Source organism: Hyaena hyaena, unplaced genomic scaffold (assembly GCF_003009895.1).
Source record: "Hyaena hyaena isolate Hyena2069 unplaced genomic scaffold, ASM300989v1 scaffold_828, whole genome shotgun sequence".
In the NCBI taxonomy this organism is placed as follows: Eukaryota; Metazoa; Chordata; class Mammalia; order Carnivora; family Hyaenidae; genus Hyaena; species Hyaena hyaena.
This window is the reverse complement of record NW_024081462.1, coordinates 623,245-641,323: the sequence shown is the minus strand read 5'-3', so window position 1 is coordinate 641,323 and position 18,079 is coordinate 623,245. Positions and strand designations below refer to the sequence as shown.

The 18,079-nt window shown below is 40.8% G+C and overlaps 1 protein-coding gene across 4 annotated transcripts in view; it reads left to right on the top strand.

Annotated features, from left to right (window-relative positions):
* MAP7 (microtubule associated protein 7) overlaps positions 1-18,079 on the top strand; it is a 170,201-nt gene that overhangs the window by 110,675 nt on the left and 41,447 nt on the right. For all 4 annotated transcript variants that reach the window (XM_039219701.1, XM_039219702.1, XM_039219700.1 and 1 more), the window contains exon 3: positions 5,716-5,793. In XM_039219701.1, coding sequence (XP_039075632.1) covers positions 5,716-5,793 — 78 coding nt within the window. The remainder of the gene's footprint in view (positions 1-5,715; positions 5,794-18,079) is intronic.

The following is an 18,079-nucleotide window of genomic DNA, read 5'->3' as shown; positions in this document are numbered from 1 at the left end:
TTGACACACAACATTACATTCGTTTCAGGTGTACAACATACTGATTGGATAACTATACTAGTTACGCTGTACTCTTAAGTGTCACTACCATCTGTCAGAATACAGTGACTATTACAGTATCATTGATTATATTTCCTGTGCTGTACCTTTTATCCCTGTGACTCCTTCATTCTGTAACTGGAAGCCTATATCTCCCATTCCCTTGACCTATTTTGCCCATCCTCGTCCCTCCCTCTCCTCTGGTGACCATTCAGATTATGCCTTTGAGCATCAGGTGCCTGCTTTCTTGTATATACAGATAAGCAGAGGTACATCAATAGGTCTCATATTTAAAACTACCATGTTATTTTCCTTAGTATCTCCAAAGGGTGATATAAGAGATTTCATGTTGGATGGCTAGGCTTGAGCAAAATAATTTAATTTCATGGGATATAGGTCATGGGAATGTCTGTCTGGAGTTCATTCTCTAAAACTTGAGGAAAAAAAGTACATGCTAAATTTTGGGATATCTTGAGTATTGCTCTCACCTGATATGGGCATCCTGACTGAACGATTTCTCAGAGTCTCTTTTGACCCAGTAAATTTTAGTTAAATGCCTTTCTCTTCTTTACCTTCTGATACTTACAATTTATTGGAAGACTCTAGAACATCTCTTGAATATTAGTAACATTCAGATTGTTAATATTTTATCTTTAAAACATGTATGGAAGGCCCTTGTGGTCCACAGGTGTGAGCACACAATGTCTCATGTTCTTCAGAAAACACCAGTATTCTCAGCTGTGAATACTTGGACCCAGACCAAAAGATACCATCTGTAAAGTCATGGGTCTATCCGTGTCCACAGAGTGGGAGACGGCCCTTCAGGACTCCATCAGCTGCCTCCAAACAATTCAGAGTGTGACCTAATCAGAAAGCAACATTGTATTCTCTTAATGAACTATACATACCTTAGAAAAGCAGAAACTCAAGTTCATTAAAAATTCCTCTTAATTCCCATCCCTTTATCACCCTCCACCACAAGTCTTTAAAAGAACCACTAAAAAATTCGTTATTGGTTACCGATCATTTCCCCCACAGAGGAATGCAGGCCTTGGAATCTTCCAGGCCTTCCCTGGCTGCTGTGTGCTGTCATTATAATGACTTTCCTGGAGCCACGATGTCCAAGGGCACGGACCCGAGTGAGAGATGTGGCTTTAAGAACTAGCTCCAACACCTCATTGTGCCACCTTCCTTTTCACAGACATTTCCTTCCGCTTTCTCATTTGGAAAATAGGCGTAAGAACTTGTCATTGAATGAATACATGCTCGGCTAACTCATAGAGCTAGTGTGAAGAATGAAACAATAATTTGTGTCAAAGAGCTTTGTAAAATGCAAAGCCCTGTTGAAGTTATTTATTGTGTAAACAGTCGTTGTTCAGATAGAAGTCAAAGCTCTTAAGAAAGCCTTGTCAGCATGAGTTGATTTTCTCGATCTGCAAGAGTCACTGAGTTCTATCTAGTTTGTAGTCCAGGCTCCTGCATGTCATCGAAGACAGGATATCCGCAGCACTCCCTGCCATGCGTAAAAGTACCCCAGTGTGGGCGGCCACCCTACTCTTGAGTCCTCACAGCCAGGAGGTTGAACGCAGAGTGCTCCTTGCTGCAAGTGGACTCACACGAACACTCTGTTGCTCTTACAACTTTTCCTTTGCACCGTGTTAGATTGATCGGGAAACAGTGCGAATTGTTCATACTGTTAATTGATTTTCTGTACCTTGATTTCGTTCCAAGGAAAAGTGATTTGAGGATGGAGATGAGAGGGAGACAAGAATTACAGAAAATTCACTACTTACTTGGAACTGTTCGATTAAATTTAGCCTTCTTTGGAAACCTATCTTTAAAGATAATTTTTGGGGCACCTGGGTGGCTCAGTTGGTTAAGTGTCCGACTTCGGCTCAGGTCATGATCTCATGGTTCGTGGGTTCAAGCCCCGCGTCGGGCTCTGTGCTGACAGCTAATTCAGAGCCTGGAGCCTGCTTCGGATCCTGTGATCCTGTGTCTCCCTCTCTCTCTCTCTCTGCCCCGCCCCTGCTCTCTCTCTCTCTCTCATAAATAAAACATTAAAAAAAAGATAATTTTTTATCAGTTTTTGGTTATTAAAACAGTAACTGCTGACATTTATATTTTTTTCAAGTCTGTTACCAAATACAAGATTGCTATTTGTTTGCCCCCACTGGTGTGTGCTTGTGGAAGTGTAAAGGCTCTGAAGATTAGCTAAGGTTGTTTGCTTATTTGTTCAACAGGTACTTACTGAATATTCTCCTTTCTGCCAAGTGAAGTTCTGGGCATTGGGAGTAAGCAGTGAACAAAACCAACAAGGCTCTGTTCCTCCAGACCCCCATTCATAGCCGTCTTTCATCTGCCCTAAGTATTATTGGCATCCTAGCACCAAAGTGACTCTCTCTTGATGTAATCATAAGGGTGGAAACAATTTAAACTGAATGCCTTTTTCCCTCTACAATTCACATTTGCTAATGCCAGGTTCCTAAACCAACCAAAATCATCTAGCATATCACAGTCACTACACCCTACTTCTTTACTTCCTCAAATCTAATTCCAAATGGATAGTGATTATCATTTCAGCCCTAATCTCAAAGGTCAGTGGGAATCATTGCACTTGTAAGCATTGGCCTTATTTATAGGGGTTAATTGGTATGTTTGTGCAGCTCTATGTACAACCTTGTTTCTTTTAAATTGTGTGATCAGGCAGGATACAGTTTGTTACTTGTGATGAGCATAATCTTCATATGAATTGATAGTATAAAACCACCTCTTGCAAAAAAAAAAAAAAAAGAAAAGAAAAAACACCTCTTGCACTGCTGTTTTCCAAAAATGTATCTAAAAGGCAAGTTTTGCTGGATTATTGATAACCAATTACTGGTTAGGGGCTCTCAGAATTGGTTTAGATAGAAGAGAGCACGTGAGGGTAAGTGTGCATTTCTCATACTTTCCAACGTTTTAAAAAAGTTTGCATGGAGTTTGCATACACTTGAAAGTAAGCTAGAAGCATCACAACCTTCATATCGATAGATTGTGACAAAATTGTAAGTGTAATTCAAAGTAAATTCTTTTTTTATAGACTTTCTGTAATGTACTTACATGTATTTTTTAGTAAAGCTGATTGAGTTTTATAGTTAAATTTATGAACAAGTAAACCTCATTGTTTAAGGAATATTACTAAAGTGGTGAGTTAATTGTTAGCGATCTAACTCCATTTTGACTTGTTCTTAGATAGCTCTTGTTTTCAAAATGCCACTTGGCATGCTGTCATTTCTTTTCACCAAAAACAAATGACAGTAAAACACCCTGGTGTGTGGCCTTTAACAAAGTGCCTGAGCAGGAATCCACATGCCCTTTTTCAAACTTCAGAAGTAAGCCTTTTGGGGCCAGGAGCAATATTTTCTTACATAAAAAAGATTTGAAATCTCATAAATAATAAGCAGATCTGATACATAATTATCATAAGTGTGAGCTACTGAGGGATCCTTTTACCAGTTTTTAAAAATCATACCTTAAAACAAAAGAAGGTTATAAAGTATTACCACTTAGTCTTGCTCGTGATTCTCATTGTCAGCTTTTTAAAAAAAAAATTATGTTTTTTTAAATTTATTTCTGAGAGAGAGAGAGATAGCATGAACAGGGGAGGATCAGAGAAAGGGAGACACAGAATCTGAAACAGGCTCCAAGCTCTTGCTGCCAGCTTTATGCAGGCTCCCAAGGGGTTTTTGTACAAGTTTTATTTCCCCTAAATGTGCAAATTCTGTGACATTTAAGAGGCCTCTGGGATATAAAGCCTGCAAATGTGTTGCTGAAGCACTACCATGCTGTCTAGTACTGCACTGGTAAGTTTCTATATTTAACATGAGATCTTTAAAAATATGTCAATTTAAGAGAGGGGGGAAATAAACCTGATTTTAAGGTCATTATTCTCATCAGTATTATTGTTCTAATTTTGCTTTTTTATATAGTGCCAGAGTGAGCCTGTTAGTATAGTTCTCTGCTGGGAAGCCCACAGCAGCATCTCAGTCCAAGTACAATCCAGAGTCCCTCCCAGGACCAACGCGCCCCGTGCCCTGGCCCTTGCGTGTCTGGCCCCAGTGCTCTCTGATCTCGCTCCATTCCAGGCTCTTTGATCTCCTCACTTCTTTAACACATTAGGTGCTTGTGATTTCAGGGCCTTTGTGCCTGCTTTCCACCTCCTAGAACACCTGCATAGTTAGCTGTCAGTCTCATCAGGTCTTTACACACGAAAAGTTACGATCCCTTGTCTAAAAAGCTTAAGTGTACCTTTCCTGCCATTATCACAGTCCCCTTTCTTGTTTTTTTTGTCTCCTTAGCGTTTATCTTAATGCAGCATTCAATATATCTTTCTCTTGTTTTCATTCTATATCTTTCTCTTTTTTTTTTCATCTTTATTTATTTTTGAGAGAAAGAGACAGTACGAGCGAGCAGGGGAGGAACAGAGAGAGAGGGAGACACAGAATCCAAAGCAGGTTCCAGGCTCTGAGCTGTCAGCACAGAGCCCAACACGGGGCTCGCACCCATGGACCATGAGATCGTGACCTGAGCCGAAGTCACACACTTACTCAACTGAGCCACCCGGGCACCCCTCATTGTATATCTCTTTTTCATCCTGTTTGTCAAATTTCCCGGAGTAGAATGCAGTTCCAACGAGGGCAGGGAGTAGTTGTTTTATTTCCCTGACTGCTTTCTTTTCAGCACATAGAACAATGCCTGGTGCATAGTTGATGTTCAGTGAGTGAATTAATTTACTGAGGCTTGTGGGTGAGGCACCATACTAACGCCATTTCAAGTATTTCATTGAATTCTTACAGTGATGTGAGATAGGTTCTATTTTTATCCTTATAGGTAATAAACAAAAACCCGTGACGCCCATGTCCTACATAACTTGGGACTTAGAGAGGTAGGTGTGTCAGCCAGATTTACATATTGAGTGCCAGACAGAACAGGAAGTGAACTCTTGCCTGTGTGACTTCAAAGCTGGGCTTTTTACATCCAACTGGTGAACCTCTATCAGTACTCACTGAATAGTGTATTCAGTAGAAATTCACTTAAGATTCTGTTTGCTGTTGAGGAGCAGCCTCCTTAAAGCATAAACATGATAGAAGTTCACTAGCTTAGGGACACAAAGCATCGTGTATATTGTTTGATAGAAACAGCCAAAAGGCTACAGTTATGTCATGCTTTTACATAACAGGGATTTTTTTTAGGCTGTGTGTCTTTTTTTTTTTTTTTCCTTTTTTGAATTTTTTCCCATTTTTGTGGAGGAAGAACTGACATACCCATATGTTGAAGGTATGCAGCATAATGATGTGACTTACCTGTATTGTGAAATGATCACCCCAGTCAGGTCAGTTAACATCCATCATCTTATAGAGAAATGGGGGTGGGGGAGGTGTTCCTCCTTGTGATGAGAAGTCTTAGGATATACTCTTTTATGTAATGTCTTGGAACAGAAGAAATATGCTTGGAAATTCTCAGAAAAAAAGTAACAATAAAGTGTATCACTGGAACTATAGTCATGTATATATATGGTAATTGTTGTAAGACATAGTAATATTTTATCCATCAAATTTACTGTACCAAAAGCTATGTATCAGTACTAGCGGTGTCAGAAAATCTGCTCTTCTGCTCATGTGTTTCTCTCCTTTGCAGACCCTCCTCCCGTGTTGCGGGTTGACGACCGACAGCGACTGGCCCGGGAGCGGCGTGAGGAGCGGGACAAGCAGCTAGGTACCCGTCCCCAGCCCTCGTCGGTCCTGCGGGGACACTGCTGTCCAGATGTTGCTTTTCACCTCTGGGCTAATGGACGCTTACCGTTGAGCCAGTGGACATCACTGTAACAACATGGTGTCTAGCGTGCCTTCATGAGTTGTACAGAGGGATGTGAAACACAACTTAGTATGTGATAGAAACACAGGGGCTAAATTATAAGCAACAGTAAAGGCCAGCCCAGGATTCAGGTTGTTTTCACTTCTTTTCTCGTAATCACAGTTTAATGTGGCATCGGAGAGAATGTAATTATGGAGAGGTGTGAGGGCCAAGCTTACATATTACAGCTTAAAAAAAAAAAAAAAAAGTACAGTTACCTTATGGCTCTTTTTTATGTGAGCAGTCACGAGCATACGCACTGCCAGGGCACTTCTTGCTTGCCATGTGAAAGTAACGCTGCTGTTGAATTTGTAGACAGATGCCACCAGCACGCTGTCAGGAAAAAGTGCAAAACCTGGTGCTGAGCTCCCAGATTTTTCTCTTGTCGCCTAAGGTCTTTGTGAATGGTGAGCAGCTATGGTACTGCCACGTAATCACCTGGAGACCTGGGTCCTGGGGACTACCTCACCAGGAAGCCAAGATATAGCATTATTGTTTTCCAGAACATTGAGCAAGGATGCTAGTGCTCACTCCTCCTTTCCTTTGATGTCCATTTATGCAAAACTGCTAAAACAGGGTCCTCTCCTTATGTCCCTTGCAAAGATCAAATGCCTGTCAGTGCATCTCCGTGTTTCTAGAATGTCTTATAATTGAAAACTAGGACTGAGGTTGCCGCCATGTTTCCAGGGGATGGCCCGTAAGTTTTCTAGAGTTCCACTGCATTTTGTAAGAGTTCATGTTTCGGTTGGAGAACCCAGCACCCGCAACCCCATCTCTTCTATCGTTCTTATTCACACACCCAAATCTGTGAAATTCGCTGGAAGCTGATTTTCAAGTCTCTTGACGTTAGTTAATTCTTTCAATGCAAGTCTCTTTCTCTCCCTTGCCAAAATGGTCATGCAAGGTCAGCTATTTTACTGCCAGGGTCTTTTCCACACAGATTTCAACAGCTTGGTGTAAGAGAACGAGCCCTGCTGCTTTTCTGTGCCTCACCTTTCCACCCAGGCATGAAGTGCCCTGTGTCTGATAGGCTTCCTGCAGGCTGGTGGGTTCGTGGAAGGCAGGGCTGTGTGTGGCCATCAGGCTCATGCTTTCCCAGAAGCACTCTGAAGCCTGGGTATCTTCCTCCTGGGAGTGATACCCACCGCTCCCTGATTCAGGTTGGTTTGATGAGTGGATCAGAACAGAAGAAAGGCAGAGTCACCGAAGCAGAAAGAGACTCCAGATAAGCAAAAAAGAAGAAACGGCGCGCTGCTCTGAGACAGTGGGCATTACACTCTGTTTGGATCCATCCAGGGGTTAGCACTTGAACCTCTCCCCTCTCTGCCTCCTCCAGCTGGATCAGGTCTCACCCTATCAAATCTCTCCTTCGAGCTGCAGTGTGGATTTATGTCTGTGTGAGAAGTAGCTGCATAGTGTCAGGAGACTACTCTGTTACAATCTAAATCCCTTTGTGAATTAGCTTTTACACATTAACTCCTATCTTTCTGTTTGAGTTTGTTTCAAAGCCAAGCACTGTGAGGTTTGTTTTTTTTTTTTGTGGAAAGCATGAACATGCTGGTCAAACAAAAATGATTTCACTGCTTATGCTATAAAGTTGTAAAATGTATAGCTTTGCACCTCTGCAAGTTGTCTAGCTTTGTATGTTTAGTGGCTTAGGTTTTTTTTGTAAGATGTAGACCCAATTTTCACTCATATCCACAGGGCAGAAAATGACTCATTAATTTATAAATTCAAAAACCTTATTTGCCAGATATTGTTTTCAAAAGACAGGTAGAGATTAAGACCCAACATTCCAGGGCTAGCTGCAGTGTAGTGGGATGAGGGGTAAACCCGCAGTAATTATAATATGAGGTGGTGTTCACAGGGTGTGCACATGGGGCGGTGAGAAGCCATAGAAGCACCTCACCAGCCTGTGGGTGTCACGTGCCACTGGAGATTCCCAATAGAGGATGTAGAGGTCTATCCGGGAAGATAGAAGAGACAAAGACTGTAGAACTGTGATACAGGGATTGTTGGGAAAAGGTATTTGCTAAGAGACCAACCCATCATGCTCCTCCGGTTATATTATATGGGTCAAAGTCATTTTAAGTTGATTGTATTATCCTGTTACTACAACTTGACTTTTTGGTGAGCTAGCACATAACATACATAGTATTTCTTCTTACCCTCCCATGTTAAATATCATGGCTTCCTTAATTCTGATCTTTTTGTTGTTGTTGAAAATCATAATGAAATATATCAGTCCTAATTTTTATTTTTTATTTGCATTAATTGAATTTTCTTTCTAGATTGTAAACAGTGACTTTTGCCTAAGTTTTTCCATTTAAGCCATTATAGCAGCAACTAAATCTTAAGAGGCTCTCTTCAGTCTTTATAAATAACACCATAAACATACATATGAGCACACATACATACGTTTGTAAAAGAGTCCTCTAAAACCTAGCATCTAACTTAAATCATGCCTTACACTCTATAAGGATTTTTTAAAAATCTTCAAGTGCTGAAAAATCAAAGGGCACACTCGAGCAACTACCCTTAAACTGTGCTTTGCAAAAACTATAATGGCAGTGGAATATTTTAAAAAGAAGGGGTGAGGGGCTGTCACTTAATAACAGATCTCTGGACTGTGGTAATACCACTTGTTACCAAGCTTTCAAACTTTAAAGCTTTTCAAGTTAAAAAAGAAAAAGAAAAATGGAATACATTCCATAAATTCCAACAAAGCAAAGTTTAAAATGATTGGCCATTGTAGTTGGTCTGAGGGTTGTAGGTTATCGTTAAGCTAAAATGATTGGCCACTGAAATTGATTATTCACTCTTGGATATGGGTTGAAATGGACATTGAAATCGATAAAGACTTTTGTTTTAATCCATGTTTTTAAAAAGGTAGAGAGGAAGAATAAAGGTTTTTTTGTTTTGGGCAGCATGTCATGTTTGTACTATTTTGCAAACAGGGAGGACCTATTAATAACTTTCTGTGGGTTAAATCTCTGAGTCATGCTTTAATGCTTTTATGTTAGGATTATGTCATGTGGCTTGTTCTTTCTACGTTATCCTTCAATTTATCACCTAAAACCAGGCATAATTCTTCACGTTTGAAACTGTTCTGTCCATCTGGTTGAGCACATGTACTCTGAAAGCTTTGTTTTTCTCTCTTAAAAGCTTTATACACGAAATATCTCCTCAACCACTCTGTTCCTCTGATTCTGTTCAGGCTATTCCTTCAAACTCCCCTCTCTTGACTTCTGCATCTTTTTCACCATCTCTCTTCTAAGCTGTAATTTTGTTTTTTCCCAAGGGGAAAGGAAACTCATTTGTTCTCATTGGTTTCAACTCGGCTGTCTTGATAAGAGTTCTCCATGTTCAGCTGCTCATAAGGCAGTAGATGCTCCCTGCACCCCCCTTCTGTACAACTGACTTGGTCATCACCTTTCATTCCCAGACTGACTCCTCTAGGTAATGCTTGTGTCCTGATCAATTGCCCCAATATTTTTCTGGTCCCAAGAAGTTATTTCTTTCAGCTTTTTTGGTACTTGTGCTGTTATTAGAGGCACTGACATCTTTCTTAGTACCAGTCTTAGCTGTTGGATCTTCTGCATAATAACACATTTTTCTCTTCCTTGGTGGCCCCGTGCTGGGCACTGACTAGTCTCTACCTGGACCACTTGTAGTTATCAGTGGTTAGCCAGACTCAGCCTTGTCTTCAAGCTGGGGCTTCAGTCATCCCATCCCGAGCCTCGTATGTAGGTGGGAGTTGCCACATTCTCTCTATCCCTCCATCCAGTTAGTCATGAGACTAGCCGACGCTGTCTTCAAAATAAATCTCAGATTCATGCTTTTAAATGTGCTGTCTGTGCTATTACCCGAGTCCAGGCCTTCATAAGTGTGTGTCTTAATCACCAAAATCATCTCAGATGTTATTTCTCCAGCTGTGTCACAGTTAGCCCCGCCCCCTCTTTTTGAAGCCTTCCTGGTCTTCGTTGGCCTTTCCACTTTTGGAAATTCGATCATTTTCTCATTCTGTGTTCTATTTTGCATTACACCATGTTTTTGCTTGTATTCTAATGCCATTGTTTTTTTAACGTTTATTTATTTATTTATTTATTTTTTTGAGAAGGAGAGAGCATGAGCAGGGGAGGGGCAGAGAGAGAAGGAGAGACAGAATCCTCAAGCAGGGTCTGCGCTGTGAGCACAGAGCCCAATGCAGGGCTCGAACTCACAAACCATGAGATCATGACCTGAGCCAAAATCAAGAGACAAATGCTTAACTGACAAAACCACCCAGGTGCTCCATTCTTTTTTATTTTATTTTATTTTTTATGTTTATTTATTTTTAGAGCAAGAGAGACAGATTATAAGTGGGGGAGGGGCAGAGAGAGAGGGAGACACAGAATCTGAAGCAGGCTTCAGGCTCCGAGCTGTCAGCACAGGGCCCTACGCAGGGCTCACACTCACAAACTGCGAGATCATGACCTGAACTAATGTCGGTTGCTTAACTGACTGAGCCACCCAGGCGCCCTTAGGTGCCCCATTCTCATGCTGTTTTATGCTCTACTGAACTTTTCCTAGTTGGCTTTTATATTACTTCCTGGTTGCATATATTTTAAACTTTTAAAGGCTGTGGCAATAGTTTTCTAATTCTTTGTATCCCAATACATGACACAGCACTAATTTTAAAACAGATAGTAAATATTTGATTTTCCTTACTCAGTGGTCTTTCATGAAATAATAGTAATAATGGGCCAAACAACATTCTACTTTGCATTACCACATTTAGTGGCAAATGAATACTGTGGTTGTACTTTTTACGGTGTGGACCTGCTATACTTGCTAACGTAAACTATTCTATAGGATATTATTTTATTTTTATTTTTATATTGTGGTAAGTTAGCTCAAGGAAAGAACTGAAAGAATCCAGAAAGATGGAATAGATGGACTTTTTTTCTGCCATAGCAGCTATTAAACGTGTCTTGGATATGTCTTTTGTATTACTATCAACATCGAAGCATGCGTATATTTTCCTTCCTTATTTATTGTCTGTCTGCCCCCACTGAGATACATAAGCTCCATGAAAGAAGGAATTTGTGCCATGTTATCATTTCTTTTTTTCTTTTTTAAGTTTATTTATTTATTTTTGAGGCAGGGGAGGGGCAGAGAGAGAATCCCAACTCATGAACCGTGAGATCATGCCCTGAGCCAAAACTTAAGAGTCTGACACTTAACAACTGAGCCGCTAGGTGCCCCATTTTGTCATTTCTGTAGCCCAGTGCATATTAACAGTGCCTGGCAGTGTTGGACTATTGATGTCCAGCCATTGTTGTTGAATGTTCAATGAGTGGTAAGTCCATGCATCTTAGTGTAAGTAGAGGTGAATGCAGCAAGTATATGCAAATTAATTAAGGCATTACCAACCAATCAGATAATACCTTCCCTTATAATAGTTCAATGAAACAAGTCTTAGATTCTTATTCTTAACCATTTTCTCGGAGGAACAAAGATACAAAGGTCATCTATATAATAATTGTGCCTTAAAATTGTTTGTTTTTCAAGTTTGCTATAAGACTAATAGTCTTAGAATATGTTGACAGATTCCAGAGAGTACTTACGGAATGTTTCGCAGGCAAATAGTCTTCTGCATTTGGGGAGATACAGTGTTCCCCTTTTTGCAGATGATACAGATTAAGTTTGAAATCGACATGAATAGTGTCACATTCCCAACTGGGGCTTTCTGAGGTTCCATGATATGAAAGATGATCAGAGAATTGTATGATTGATTCATATAGCTCATGAAGAAAAATGTGAGCTTATAAAACCTATCATTCAGTTTATTCATAGTGGTTTTATAGCTAAGTTCAAAGCTGTACAAGAGATCTATCATACTATAATATTGTTAGAAATCATTAAGACAGCATGGAAAAGATTTGGGGGAGCACTTGAGTAGCTCAGTAAGTGTTCGACTCTTGATTTTGGCTCAGGTCATGATCTCCTGGTTTGGGAGATCCCGCTCCCTGTTGGGCTCTGTGCTGACAGCGTCGAGCCTGCTTAGAGTTCTCTCTCTGCCTCTTTCTCTGTCTTTGTCTCTCTCTGTCTCCTCTCACTCTCTCTCAAAATGAATAGACATTTAAAAAGCAATAATAGAACATAAAAAAGCTTTTGACCTTCAATCATCAATTAACTTATATTTGAGTTTTTTTCTGTAATTTCACTCAACTTCTTCCAGTCATAGCCTTTTTTTTAATGTTTATTTACTTTTTGAGAGAGGGATAGAGGGAGGGAGGGAGAGAGAGAGAGAGAATGAGAATGAGAATGAGAATGAGAGGGTAAGGGTCAGAGAGAGAGACAGAGACAGAATCTGAAGCAGGCTCCAGGCTTTGAGCCTGACATGGGCCTGGAATCCATGAATCATGAGATCATGACCTTAGCCAAAGTTGGACTTTCAACTGACTGAGCCACCCAGGTGCCCTCCAGTCATACCTTTTTTACTTTGCCTTTTTTTTTTTTTAACCTCCCTAATCTCAGTGTGTTGTCAACACAGGGATAGCACTGTCTGTAAGAGCGTGGTCAAGAGACAAATGATTATTTCAGTCTGGCTTGAATATTCATCTCAAAAATGTTGATGGGGGATTAGGATTAATTAGCAAACAACCAATAATGCTGTACCAATTAGAGTCAGAAACAAAGCTGCCCCTGATCTCATACTTCACTTTATTTCATCAGCACAGTCGTTGGTTTTGACAAGACTATCCACACACACACACACACACAAAATATATATGAATTTTGGGAAAGCAGTCTTACTAATCTAAATTGCTACTGGGTACAACTTTGACAGATCTGTGGCTACTCTTGGCATCTGGTCTCCTGAAGTTGTCACTTAATGAATGGAGTATACAAAAGCCCTTAAGGCTGTCAGGCAGGCTGTGAACAGCTAAGGGATCTGAATACACGTTAGTGGGAGGGCTATGGACGTGAGCACATACCACAGCAGCTATATCATGAGTCAAGCTCAGGACTGGCAAGAATAAATGCTTGTTGCAGGATGCATTTGGTAACTCAGAGGCTGAAGCCCTAACATAAAACGAATGAATCATTGTGACTAAGCAGCCATTATTTGTTTCTCCCAAATTGACTTCGCCTTTGAGGCTGAAGATTAAAAGGTCTTAAAATCTAAGTGAGGGGTCTTGTAAAGAGATGGTGATAAAGGCTAAGAGTAACATGAGAAGATCAGAGTCTTCACAATGGATGACCAGCTTGCCCCCAACCTAGAGCAGGAGTTGAGTCCCTGGGAGGTGTTGCAAATCATGTCCTTCAACATAATGGCTCATTGTTGGCTTGTAGAGTCAGACAGTCCAGAGTTTGAATTCTAGTTCCACCTCTGACTTGTGAGACATCAGGCAGGTGACGTCACTTCTTTGTGTCTCAGACTTCTCATAATAAGGTTAATAGCAGTGTCTGCCTTCACTGAGTGGCTATGAAGATAATGCCTGTAAATCGCTTGGTGTCAGCACAAAGTGAGCTACAGACATCTCACCAAGGGGGAAAGATGAGGCTGGCAGACCACGTGATTCCAGATACTGACTTAGATGCCTGGGATCGGAGAAGCCTCATGTTTCCCAGCTAGGGGAGAGAGTGAGGGTTGTTTGTGTCTTCTGGTCCAGCAAGATAGAGCTCAGTAAAGCTGCCAGGTGAGGAGGATGGCAACATTTTTTAAGGAGTCAAGTGGATTTGGGGTTAGGTAGTAACTAAAAAATTTCAAGGACAACCATTGATCTGTGTGGTTTAGCACAACCCCACTTACTTTAGCAGACGCTGAACACTCCCTTAAGCCTGGCCCTGAAGGTGGAAAGTCGTGAATAGTATTGAATTCTTCTATCAGAAGTCCTTAGGGGGCATCTGGGTGGCTCAGTCAGTTGAGCATCCGACTTTAGCCCAGGTAATGATCTCACCCACATCGGGCTCTGTGCTGACAGCTCAGAGCCTGGAGCCTGCTTCGGATTCTGTGTCTTCCTCTCACATAGTCCTTCCCCCACTGACCCCTGTCTGTCTGTCTGTCTGTCTCTCTCTCAAAAAATAAATAAACATTTAAAAAAAAAGTCCTCATGGAGGAGGGCACTTGTTGGGATGAGCACTGGGTGTTATATGGAAACCAACTTGATAATAAACTATAAAAAAAAAAAAAGTCCGTCAGCCCATATATAAGGAAGGCTCTTGGTCTTCCACAGGAATAAACTGCCATCCCAGCCCCTCAGTCCCATTTAGCCTTCTGCTGTGTGCTGGGAGGAAGGCAGAGGAGGAAGGCCCCTCAGGGGCTGGAGACCTAATTATAATCACATACACCTCCTCAAAGATAAAAACTGAGTCCTGGGAGTTAATTGGAAAAGATCTTGGAGATCATTTTGTACATACCCTCTAATTGAGAAGTCAGATAGGTTGGCTGATTTTCCCAGGGTCATGCAGAATTAGTAGCAGAATCAAAGCCTGAACTCACATATTATATTAGCACTTGTCATTTTCTGATTCTTTGTGCTATTACTGGCTCTGCTGGTACCCGGTGTTAGAGTTACCTGTGCGTATCCTTCCATGTCTTAACATGAAACGAGACTGCAGTTCTGTAGGTTTCAGAGATGAAGTGATAACATTGCTCTACTCTCTGAATGTCACAGGTTTCTTTTTGGTCATATGGTAGTGACACGTGTACTCACTCACACAGATGTAAGCCTGTTCAGAAGCACCAGGCTGCGGGGCGCCTGGGTGGCTCAGTCAGTTGAGCATCCGACTTCAGCTCAGGTCATGATCTCAAGGCTCGTTAGTTGGAGCCCCGCCTCAAGCTCTGTGCGGACAGCTCAGAGCCTGGAGCCTGCTTCAGATTCTGTGTCTCCCTCTCTCTGTTCCTGTTCCTCCCCTGCTCATGCTCGCTCTCTCCCTCCCTCCTTTCCTCTCTCTCTCTCTCTCTCTCAGAAATAAAACATTTTAAAAAAAAAGGTATCAAGTGGAAGATCCTGTATTTAGCCACAGTTAACACTGGCAGAAGTGAGGCATTGGGAAGTAATGTAACTTGCCCAAGAGCACACAGTTATGGGTGAATGAATCAGGAAGCAGTTCCCAGTGAATCAGGAAGTAATTATTAAGACCTTCGGATATGTTCAAGTTGTGAAAAGCACTACGGTGAATGGGGAGATTGGGGGACAGCAAAGAAAACCTTTGCTACCTAGAAATCAGAATAGAAGAAATGCTGAAGTTCGTGGTAGATGTCATAAGAGCAGCATTGACCGCCCCCCCAGAAGAGTTGAAGTTCCTGCAGAAGACCTTGAGGGCAGTGTCCCTCCAGATGCCATCTGTAGACCACTTGGGACCACCAGTCACCTGGGAGGCAGATTTCTGGGCCCCATCCTAGAATTAATAAATCTGAATATGAGGGTTGGAACCAGGAATTTGCATTTTAACTAGTCTCCCCGCCCAACACTCACACACACACACACACACACACACACACACACACGCACACACCCTTCCAGAGGTGATTCTGAACTACATTATAAGACCCCCATCGTAAAGGATGGGTCTGTTGGAATTAACAATGATGGCAGTTTTCTCAACAGGGCAACAATGGGAGCAGGAGATGGAAGAAGTGTAGGTTATATGGGAGGTGCCGTAAGGAAACAGGATTCATTAGAAGTAAGAGGCTCTTTTGGAAAGCAATGCAGATTAAGGCCACATAAGGATATTAAGGCTAAGTTTAGGTAGGATTTTAGAAATAAGTGGAGTTTCGATTTAATGAGAAAATAACCACGAATATTCATTAGCGAGAAAGTAGCCTGATGAAAAATGTGATTTAAGGAGAATGAACCTGTGAATTGATAAATTCTTACTTTACCAATTTATCTTGCCAGTTATAAAAAAATATTTTCTTAGTATTTCATAAACATTTTTTCTTATTTTGTCTTTTGGTTTCTGGGATATCCTTACAGGAAAAGACATTGTAACATTCATACATGTCCTCAAAGAATCTGAAGTTTCCCTCAACATGGAGTATAAAAGTCAAAGACTGCCTAGTTTGAAAGCTAGGAGTTAAGAAATAGATGGGTCTTATATCCAGGTTTCAGGGTATAAAGCTGTTTCTTTTTTCTCTCTGTGACTCTCAGCCATTGTCAGTGGGAGTATAAATTGGTGTGACTTCCACAGAGGACAGTGTGAGAGTATCTGTCAAAATTTTAAGTGTACATTCCCTTGGATTCAGCAATTCTACTTCTACATAGATATGCTCACGCCTCTACGGAGGTTATGAATATATAGTGTCACTCAAGGTCTGAATTGGTAAAATATTGGAAACAACTAAGAAAATCTATCAGTAAGTATTTGGTTATATAAAATAAGGCATGTTGGGGCACCTGGGTGGCTCAGTCGGTTAAGCATCCGACTCTTGGTTTTGGCTCAGGTCACGATCTTACAGTTTTATGAGTTTGAGCCCTGGGTCGGGCTCTGTGCTGCCAGTGTGGACCCTGCTTGGGATCCTCTCCCTCCCACTCTTTCCACCCCTCCCCCACTCACATTGTCTCTCTCAAAATAAATAAACTTTAAAATATATATACAAAAATAAAAGAAAGTATGTAGATAGTGAAATACTATATGGCCATTTAAAAGGTTGTTAGATTCATCTTTCATGTGTTGATGTGCAAAGATCTCTAAGATATATTTTCAGTGAAAAAAGCAAGATGCAGAGCACAGGGAGTGCCGTGCTACAGTTAATACCTGGATTTTTACTTTCTTCTACATTTGCAAGAAAGGGTAGAAGTGGAACGTAAGAGGGTCTAAGGTTAGGGGAAGAACTTCATTTCGCCTTTTAATATTTTGTATTGTTTAAAAACAGCTTTGACAAAAATCTGTCACTGGAAATCCACCTTTTTAAATGAACTATAATGTGTGGTATCATTGAAATCTGCTAGTAAGGTATTCAGGAAATCCAAAAGATATGTGCATGAGGGTGTGTGATCACAGTAAGTTCACCTTTAAAACAGTGTTAGAATTATGTTCCCCATCTGTTTCTTTCAACGTGTATTCTCATGGTGTTTATATTTATTCACTCATTTAGCAAATATTTATTGAACACATACTATGTGCTTTTACTCAAAGTATATTTTCAACTTGGGCCTGAGACTTTTCTTTAGAACCATCGACTTTTAAACTTGGAAAGAATCTTATAGGTCATTTCCACATCTTTTAGGCAAGAGAAAACTGAAATTCAAATGAACGTGTCTTAAGATCTCAGCACCCGTTAGTGGCAGGGCTGCTGGGAAAACCCAGTTCTGTCTGTCACCGGCCTGAGTGATGTCACTGGACAGACTCATCTTGGATCCTCCTTGTTCTTTCACATAAGTGAAGTGCATTCAGATTTCTTTCAGTAGATTTGTCTCCTAAAGTGAACCGCTTTTACAAAGGTATAATGTCAACAGAACTACAGAATCACTAACATTAAACATTTAGAGGAAACTGAAATGTGCTGAACTTTTTTTCTCTTTAAAAAATAACATTTTAACTTCTTTGCCATGCTCTAAATTTTGTTTGGACACTTTTACCTACTGTGTTAATAGATCATATTAAAGAGATGTTTATCACAGGTCAAGGAAGCGTCATACTAAAAAAAAAAAAGTTTTGTTGGCTATGTATTCCCCTAAAATAAGGAAGGAAGGAACATGGATATGTAGCAGAGAAAAGAAGCATTCCATCACTGAACAATATTTTCTGAATTGCTTATTTCCATTCAGCCTGTGATAGTAAGTCTATTCTAACCAGAACGTGAGCTCCTCAGACACCAGATCTGCTCACTTAGTCTCTCACATCACTTAGCTGACTCAGTGTGATAAAGCTGTGAGACACTTAATAGATCTTTTATCAACCATCAATTCAGGGGATTTTCTCCCAAATTCTTCTAATGCTTTCAGAGAACCAGTGCTTTGTCAAAACAAATGTAGTCAGAGGCTTTTGATCTGGAGGATGATCACTTTTTTTTTTTTAATTTTTTTAATGTTTTTATTTATATCTAGGAGAGAGAGAGACAGCGTGAGCAGGGGAGGGTCAGAGAGAGAGGGAGTCACAGACTGAAACAGGCTCCAGGCTCTGAGCTGGCAGTCACCACAGAGCCCGACGC